General features: G+C 34.4%; 1 protein-coding gene across 1 annotated transcript; it reads right to left on the minus strand.

Moving 5' to 3' along the window:
• Positions 1-6,677: 6,677 nt before the first annotated feature.
• On the minus strand, positions 6,678-7,954 carry LOC118054554 (uncharacterized). The gene is made up of 3 exons (XM_035066194.2): positions 7,519-7,954; positions 7,129-7,397; positions 6,678-6,935 (listed from the first exon to the last, which is right to left on the minus strand). Exons 1-3 carry the CDS (start codon positions 7,588-7,590, stop codon positions 6,917-6,919), a joined length of 360 nt encoding a protein of 119 aa, XP_034922085.1. The 5' UTR covers positions 7,591-7,954; the 3' UTR covers positions 6,678-6,916.
• Between the last annotated feature and the right edge of the window lie 1,962 nt (positions 7,955-9,916).

A 9,916-nucleotide genomic window follows, 5' to 3' on the forward strand; every position in this document is an offset into this window, starting at 1 on the left:
ATCATCAACTCTACCAAAGAAGGATGGCTAAATCATAATGACAAGAAGGTTTCGACCTCGAGGATTCCATGAAGGAAGATCTTGTACTGAAGAAAATATTGTGTACCTGGAGAAGATCAGAGTAAATGGCGCCTAACTATGAGGGGCCTTATGTGGTGAAGAAAAGAATTCTCAGGAGGAGCTTTGTTATTGTCTAGAATGGATGGAGAAGATCTAATTAGGCCCGTGATTCTGACTCTGTAAGGAAAATATTACGCTTGATATATTTCGTAATTTCCAATCAATAAAATAAAGTTTGGCCATGAATTCTCTCTGTAAAGAACTTTTTTCTTCATAAGCGCATGATCTCATAGCATTTGAAATATTTACTTAAATAAAACTCTTTTCTTACACATAACTAAGGAATGACTCCATCAATTGAAGAGAACCAAACAAATTTTAAACCTAACAATATTGTACACCACACTGGGGGCAAGAAAAATGCACATAGAGGTCCATAGTGAACCAAAGCCCAAAAAGGTTATCATCATAAAAACTTCTGAATTTTTTACGAGCATTGCTAATTGCATTAAAGGTTGTTGTTTTCATGAACAAAACCAAAACTTTTGAATTTTCCTTTTAAAAAATAATAATAAGTACAATACTCAATGGAGCAAGAAAGGGCCCCATAAGGAACCAGAGAGGGTATGAAGCATATTTTGGTTCATGAGAAAAGGTTGGACAAACAAATGGAAACAAGAGCTCGAAGAAGTTTACAACGAAAGGGGGACCTATGTTTCCAAGATAGGTAACAAAAAACATGCATGCTATATTGTCATAACACTAACCTGGCAGGAAAGGTGGGACGAAAGCCCAAATTAGTTCCAAGTTTTGGAAATCACTAAGAGATAGAATCTCAAATCAACGGAGCTACAAAAAGAATATGAATTATGAACCAGCACTATTTCACATCCTCGAGGTAAGATGTTTTCTTTTGAAGTTTGAGAGGGGCTGGTCACTCGATTTTTGAGACCATTTCTTAGAAAAGCGTGGAGTTTTCTAAAGAATTTTAAAAGGGGCCGGTTACCTGATATTGAAACCGTTTCTTAGAAAAGCGTGGATTTTTCTAAGAATTTCAAGATGGGCCGGTCACTTGATATTGAGGCTGTTTCTTAGAAAAGCGTGGAGTTTTCTAAGAATTTTAAGATGGGCAGGTCACCCGATATTGAGACCGTTTCTTAGAAAAGCGTGAGTTTTTCTAAGAATTTTTAGAGGGGCTGGTCACCTGACATTGAAACCGTTTCTTAGAAAAGCGTGGAGTTTTCTAAGAATTTTCAGATGGGCCGGTCACTCGTTTTTGAGACCGTTTCTTAGAAAAGCGTGGAGTTTTCTAAGATTTTTTAGAGGGGCCGGTCACCTGACATTGAAACCGTTTCTTAGAAAAGCGTGGAGTTTTCTAAGAATTTTCAGATGGGCCAGTCACTTTTTGAGACCGTTTCTTAGAAAAGCGGGAGTTTTCTAAGTTTTTTTAGAGGGGCTGGTCACCTGACATTGAAACGTTTCTTAGAAAAGCGTGGAGTTTTCTAAGAATTTTCAGATGGGTCGGTCACTCATTTTTGAGACCGTTTCTTAGAAAAGCGTGGAGTTTTCTAAGATTTTTTAGAGGGGCCGGTCACCTGACATTGAAACCGTTTCTTAGAAAAGCGTGGAGTTTTCTAAGAATTTTCAGATGGGCCGGTCACTCGTTTTTGAGACCGTTTCTTAGAAAAGCGTGGAGTTTTCTAAGAATTTTAAAAGGGGCCGGTTACCTGATATTGAAACCGTTTCTTAGAAAAGCGTGGATTTTTCTAAGAATTTCAAGATGGGCCGGTCACTTGATATTGAGGCTGTTTCTTAGAAAAGCGTGGAGTTTTCTAAGAATTTTAAGATGGGCAGGTCACCCGATATTGAGACCGTTTCTTAGAAAAGCGTGGAGTTTTCTAAGAATTTTTAGAGGGGCTGGTCACCTGACATTGAAACCATTTCTTAGAAAAGCGTGGAGTTTTCTAAGAATTTTCAGATGGGCCGGTCACTCGTTTTTGAGACCGTTTCTTAGAAAAGCGTGGAGTTTTCTAAGATTTTTTAGAGGGGCTGGTCACCTGACATTGAAACCGTTTCTTAGAAAAGCGTGGAGTTTTCTAAGAATTTTCAGATGGGCCGGTCACTCGTTTTTGAGACCGTTTCTTAGAAAAGCGTGGAGTTTTCTAAGAATTTTAAAAGGGGCCGGTTACCTGATATTGAAACTGTTTCTTAGAAAAGCGTGGAGTTTTCTAAGAATTTTAAGATGGGGCGGTCACCTGATATTGAGACCATCTCTTAGAAAAGCGTGGAGTTTTCTAAGAATTTTAAGATGGGCCGGTCACCCTATTTTGAGACCATTTTTAGAAAAGCGTGGAGTTTTCTAAGATTTTTTTAAGAGGGGCCGATGACCTGATATTGAAACTGTTTCTTAGAAAAGCGTGGAGTTTTCTAAGAATTTTAAGATGGGCCGGTCACTCGTTTTTAGACCATTTCTTAGAAAAGCGTGGAGTTTTCTAAGAATTTTAAAAGGGGTTGGTTACCTGATATTGAAACCGTTTCTTAGAAAAGCGTGGAGTTTTTTACGAATTTTAAGATAGGCCGGTCACCCAATATTGAGACCATTTTTTTTAGAAAAGCACGGAGTTTTCTAAGAATTTTAAGATGGGTAGATCACCCATTATTGAGATCATTTCTTAGCAAAAGCATGGAGTGTTTTTCTAGAAATTTTAAGATAGGCAGATCACCTCATAGGGAGAACATTGTTTAAGAAAAGCACTGAGTTTTAGCTTGATCAGGCAATTTATCTTTTCAAAACTTACTACGCAAAGCACTTGACAAGTTTTGCTTCGTAAGCATTGTAAAGAGGGGGCATCTGTTGTTACCCAATTTCGGACCCCACGTGCTGGAGAGGGTATATCTCTTGAACAGAGTATAGGAGTTTAGCTCATGTTCGCTAAAAACATTTTGACGTACACCTTTAATAGGTCCTAGGGATCATTGTTCTTAGTTCAAACTCTCAGTCATATCAGGATTCTCGGCATTCGTCGGTTTTTGAGTTAGACCTGGAGATCCACATTACTGTCAGTTCCTGTTCTGTAAAAAGATTTTATCTGACTTCGACTCCTTCATCAAAGTTGTAGTCCTAGATGCATAGAATAATTTGAGCTTTTGAATCACTTGATTCCGATATCAGAGGCTCAAGATGTTCCCGTTTGAATATCTAACGTGAAGGTAGAGAATTCTGTCGCGGGAAGGATATTGACCCAAGTATGTACTAAAAAAAAAACTCTATTGTTGGCCTAGTTTTTGTGATTTTTGTTCTTAGTTCAAACTCTCAGTCATATCAGGATTCTCGGCATTCGTCAGTTTTTGAGTTAGACCTGGAGATCCCTTTTGACCAACCACATTACTGTCAGTTCCTGTTTTGTAAAAAGATTTTATCTAACTTCGACTCCTTCATCAAAGTTGTAGTCCTAGATGCATAGAATAATTTTGGGTTTTGAATCACTTGATTCCGATATCAGAAGCTCAAGATATTCCCATTTGAATATCTAACGTGAAGGCAGAAAATTCTGCCGCGGGAAGGATAGAGCCCAAGTTCGCGGGGCTGATTCGAAGGATTTTTTTGGACCAAGGACTGAATCAAAAATTGTTAAAATGAGGGATTTAATTGAAGAGGGATATTGAAAGCTGGAGAGGGGGCTGGATCATCATAAATGACATGATTTTTCCCACACCGAAATAAGGAAAATGAGACTTTGCAGCTGCACCCTCCATCTGATTTCTTTCCTTTTTTCGTTGTCATCATGCCTGAATTTCGGAGCTGCAACCACGTTTTTTTCTTGCCTCATTTCAAATGGAGCAGCTGGTCCTATGGAAGGAAAGAAAACAGCCACACCCTCCTCTAAAACTAGAAAGAAATCAGACGTAAAGAACCAACATAAAGTCAGAATATTGCAGCTTCCTTTTGCGTTTTTTTACTGCAAATCAATAGGGATTTACGTCCTAGGATTAATGCATTGAATCCTTCTTATTTGGAGACATTTTAGACTATATATAAGCCCCTCTAATGACCTAACAGGGAAAAGCAAAGAGAGAGCAAAAACATAGCCGAAAGAGGGCAGAAACATAAAAGAAAAAAACGCAAGAGAGGCAGAGTAAAAAAACGCAGAATAAAGGGAGTTTCTTGTTTTGCGTTCTGGTAGCATCGTGAGGGAAGAAAAGAAGAAAAGACAAGACGGAGAGGGAGCTTTGCTGCTAAAGCTGGACAGCAACGTTTTGCTTGGTTTTATTTCATCCTCTGCAGAAAAGAAAACAGTGAGACCTGCAGGTAAGTCTTAACTTTCTTCTCCTTTGCTGCCTTTAAATCTGTTTGCACCTTTTTCTTTTCTCTTTGCTTTGCTTTGCACATTCGGTTTTTTTTTTTACTATGTACACAATGAACACTTGCCTTGTTTTGTTCCTGCCGTGGCTTTGAGTTTTTGATGAGTGACTATGTTAAGAGGGCTGGCTTTTGGTGTTCCGTTTTTTTTTTCTTTCTTTAGCTGTTTCAGATTTAAGGAACCGGGGAAGGGGGCTGTTGTTTCTTCATCATCAGCTCCTTTCTCTGTTCGGGTTTTTTTTCCTGCTTCTTGAGAGATTAGCCGGTCATGGTTTTGTTTTTTTCCTATATACGAATAAAGCATGCTTTCCCAGTTTCTGTTTTGTTTCTCTCTGTTGGCGTGGTGAAATGAATAAGGCAGTTCGTTTTTTAGGTGAGGAAATAATGGGGTTTGTGAGGCACGGACATAGGGGTTAGATTTCAAAATTTCAGTTCTAAAACTATGGCTCCCTCATACATACGGGTTTATTCCTTTCCAATTACAAAAATTTAAGTTGATTTGGCTTTGATTGGGTTTTTGTTACGAATTTTTTCAAGCTTCTTGTAATGCTTATAATATGTATGATGGCTTGCTATTTTTCCATTTTGATGTTTACGTCTAATTGTGATGTTTGCGTTTCGACAAAAATATAAAAAATGTTTTTCTTGTGTGTTGCATACGGCCAATACCCTAACATGTTTTGAATTCTTTTTTATGTATGTATAAAAAAAAATATTTGAAGTTTCAAACAAAGGTGTTTTCGCATGGATTTCGTAAACACAACAAAAAAATTATTTTCTTGCATTTCTGGATTTTACAACATGTTTGTAAAACTCCAAAGGGTATTGGCCAATATTTCAAAAAAATATAAAAATCCTATTTTGGGGGGGAATTAATCTATTATTCACCGCTAATGTTTGGATAAAGAAATCCTTAAAGGACGAATATCCAAAATATTATTGGGAGTAATAAATCTGCACACACATTCGTGAAAGAAGCCTTGATTATAATCGAAAACATTTCAAAAATTTTCTTACTCCACGGTTTACGAGCCGTGAGAGTATAAAATATAAAAAAATATAGGTTTTTTTTTGTAGTGCCCTAGATTTCTAAATTTGTTTTCTCATTTCCTTGCGATTTACGAGTCGCAAACTCTTGAAATACTAAAGGGGAAAATGAGCTTTCAAAGCACATGGAATCTCCTTGGATTTCTATCCAAATAAATTTTATTTGAATCAAACCTAGGAAAATTGATGGGATTAGAAAAACACCAACACCATAGCAATTATAGAGCAAACCAAACATCAAGCAGCTTACCTTAGGTAGGGCGTACTAGGGGTGCTAATACCTTCCCTTTACGCAACCAGTCCCTTGCTTTAGAATCTCTGAAAGACCAGTTAGGGTTCCTAGTGACCAAAATACTAGGTGGCGACTCCTTCACAAAAATACAAAAGACCCTGAAATCAATCGAAAGTCGCCACGACGCCGCGCTCCGCCGCGAGGGTGCGACAATCTAATCAAGGTTTAAAATTAAACCATTTTGAAGTTACCTCGACTTTAGTTAGTTGATTTGGTCGATTCAAAAGCAACCAAACCGACGGTAAAAAAAAATATTGAAAAAGAAATTGAGAGATAAATAATAAAATTGGTAGGAAAAAAGAACCTTGACTTAATATTTTGCCTAACTTAGGTTTAAAATTAAATTTTGTAGAAGTTTTCTTGATATGACCCAGTCGACTTGGCAGGATAAAAAACAACCCAATAGTTTAGAAAAAAAAATAAGGACAATTTAAAAAAAAATAATGAAATTAAAAGAAAAAAGTCTCAATCCAACTCTTTATCTAATCTAAGTTTAAAATCAAACAGGAAGAAAATTGCCTTAACATAATCTAGCCAACTTGATTGGTCCAAAAAACAAGCAACTGTTAATAATAATCTAAGGATAAAATGGAGAAGAAAAGGAAGAAACTCAAATAAAAAAAAAAGGAGGAATGGAAAGGAAGGAAGGGGAAAAGGGGGTTGGGGGGTGTGAATTAAAAAAGAAGTCAAATTAGGCTATATAATGGTCTAATTGGATGAAAAAAAAGTTTAGAAATTAAAAAATAAAAGAAGAAAAGAAGAGTTGAGATGCTTAGTGCTTCAATTTTTTATATTAACAATAAATACTATAACGTTTTCAAATGTTTTAGATATAAAAGGTAAAAATAATCGTGTTATGAATTACATAAATCTTTTTATGATGTAATCAATATCAATTAGAAATGTTATAGCTTCATCTAACAGTATCAACTCATATCAATTAAATAAATCGAACCATAAGTTGATTGTATAAACGACGAAGTCCTCGCACAGCTAACAGTACTATACGGTTTTAAGAAATACTATTGCTCGAACAAGCAACTTATGTCCGTAAACATATTGGATAATTCATATCCGAAAACAAACATCTATTCGGAAAGTATAACATGGCAATCTTCGAAGACCGCAATAGCAACTTGTCTCTCTAGCTATCATCCTCAAGGAAGCAGACTTTTCCTGCAAACAACATTTAAGAGTACAGTATTATCTCTTGTTCGGATCAACCACACAATTCTCAAAAGCTGCGAAAAACACACACTGTTTCTAGCTCAATCTACCATATAACCTTGAAATGTCCAAACATATACCCATGATCACTCCTGTATATCAACAACAAATTAAATAAGAGAAGAAGATTCGAAAAACCAACCTGAGAGAGCAAGTAAGATCAGCAGCTTTAGCGAAGTCATTCTCTTGTCTTGCTTGCAAGATTTTGAGCATGATATCGAGACGAAGTTGATTGTTGTCGCTTGCCTGAGATACAAGTTCAGTCTCCCTTTTGAGCTCATCACATTCTGATTCTATCTCTTCAAATCTTTCTCTTATTTCCCTTTGCCCTTGTCGGATGCATTGTTGCTGCTTCCTAATCCCTGCCATCTCTGCTCTCAGTCTGTTTATTTTTCTATCTACCCTTCTTTTCTGGGAATTACGTGTTGAACAAATAAACATATTAATCATAAGAGGGGAAAAATCAATATTAATTGGAATCTCAAGAACAAAGATTGCAACAACGAATACATAATTATAAAAGTAGTGATACCTCACAACTCCCAGAACGCCTCATCATAATTGATTTTCGCTGCCAGTACTTGCTTGATGCAATGATAATCATCTCTTGTAAGAACTAGCATTTTATATACCGAGAACATGCACGATCCCGCAAAACAAGTTATATTCTTTTGCTGCTGACAAGTTCCGATTGGACAAAAGACTTGAAGTGCTGATTAAGTAGAGTAGTCTTCGGGCAAAAGTTTGATGGTGAGTGCAAGATATAATCAATTTCGCACGATGTGTCAATATTAAGCTTCTGGGCATCGCCGGGTATCCCTCGATTCATTTCAATATTTGAATGACAAGATTCCGCGATTTGATCGTTTCAAATTAATTTAGCACTTGTGACATACGATTCTAGATAAGAATATCCTTCTGGTCGGATCATAATTATAACGAAAGTACTGTGAAAAACATAACGCGTTTTGTCTGGCATCGAATCAATCTTTCTATAAATTATTTTTTTATTTAAGAAAACATTTTAAAGTTTTGTATCGACTTGTATATATCTAATCAATCTTTCCAATTTTTCTCCCGAATATCTTTGAAATTATTTCAATGAATTGTCTACCTTTTTCCTTTTCTGAAAAGTTTCAAATTTTTTTATCCAAATTAGTTCAGATAATTAGACTTATTCGAAAATTTTAACAGTGTTCACCCCTATTATAGTGTTTATTTTATTTGTAGAATTGCATACTGTTCAAGAATATATTGAAATCTTCCTCCCTTATTTTAGAACCGGCCCACAAGCAATTCCCAGAGCGTGTTACGGCTCCTTTCGCAATATAAGTTCTATTTATGTATTTTAAAAATATTTTTTAAAAAATTTAAAATTTTATTATTTTTTTGTTTTAAATTAATATTCTTTTATGTTTTTAGATCATTTTGATGCATTATTATAAAAATTATTTTTTAAAAAAAATAAAAAAATATTATTTTAATACAAAAAAACACTTTGACAAGTAACAATAACCGCATTTCCAAACAGATTATAACTGCAATATATTTAATATTATGATAAAAATGATTTTTTAAAATATATTTTTTTAAGATATATAAATATAATTTTTTTTATATTAATATATTAAAATAATCTAAAAAATTAATTTTATGTAAAACAAAAATTTTATAATTTTATAAAACATGATTTTTATCTTAAAAACTTTAAAATTCCTCGGAGATGCTTAACCCGGTACCCATTATTTAAGTTTATATTAGTTTGTATGTTTGTGATATGTCTTGTGGAACCAAAATTTTCTTAAACATAAAAAAATATAGTTATTTTAAATTTCTTTTATATATATATATATATATATATATATATATATTACAGTTAACACAAATTTTTATCTGGAATTATTGTTTCTCTTAAAACAAAAATATTTTATGATTGTCAAAGCAAGTTGATAAAAAAAATCAATATAATATGTCCATAATTTATATATGATTGAAAGCTAAAAAAATTATAAATATATTAAAATTAAAAGTTTAAGAATAAAAAATAATTTGAATTAAATTTTCATGAACAATTTATTTTTTAGTATTGTTATTTTCATATCAGATATAAATTAATTAAAAAAATTATAAATAAGAATCTGGCTTAATATCTGTCATCGCATGTAATTGATAGGAGCGCTACAATAACTATGAGGATCTAATTAGGACGGTCTCTTACATGAACAAACTCAATTTCAAACAAAAATCGAAAATTGAACCCTTGATCGCCACTTCCAAGGAGCCAGATACCCATTGACATGAATTTGCAGTGAACCCCACATATTTGAATGAAACTTGTGGTAAAAGAAAATTGTGATCATAAGGACGTGGTGCCGTTGCTTTTATACACAATCCAAACAAAGTGATAAACCCTAACAATTTAAGCTAAAATGGTGTTTCGATCTGATATATGATCTAACTAACTTGACCGCTTCTTAGTTGTCATATATTAACTTTTGACAGCGAAAACAGATAGTAGAGAGGACTGACTTGAGCTTTTAATTCCTTTTCCGCTAACCACTATGCGCTCTTGCTCCAGATTGAGGCAAATATAGATGTTAAAAAAGAAATCTGTTACTTACAGTCTGAAAATAAGTAAATATCCATGTAGAATCTGAAATAAAAGTTCATTGTGAGGAACTTTCCCAGCACAAGCACCTCAGGTTAGAACTTGTAATCCCTTGTTCTTCTTTTTTAGTTTCTATGGAGACGTATTGTTAGCTTCTTGCAATGAATACTGCAAGAAATGAAGAATATTTACCAGGAAGGAGTTATTTAACTTGCATGAGTCTGCGTTGTTCTCTAGATTATGTATGCGAAACGCCAAAAATCAGGAGTTATTACAAAACATGTCGAATGAATCAATATTATCTCTGTCAGAGATGCAACCT

This window comes from Populus alba, chromosome 3, assembly GCF_005239225.2.
Source record: "Populus alba chromosome 3, ASM523922v2, whole genome shotgun sequence".
Taxonomy (NCBI): Eukaryota; Viridiplantae; Streptophyta; class Magnoliopsida; order Malpighiales; family Salicaceae; genus Populus; species Populus alba.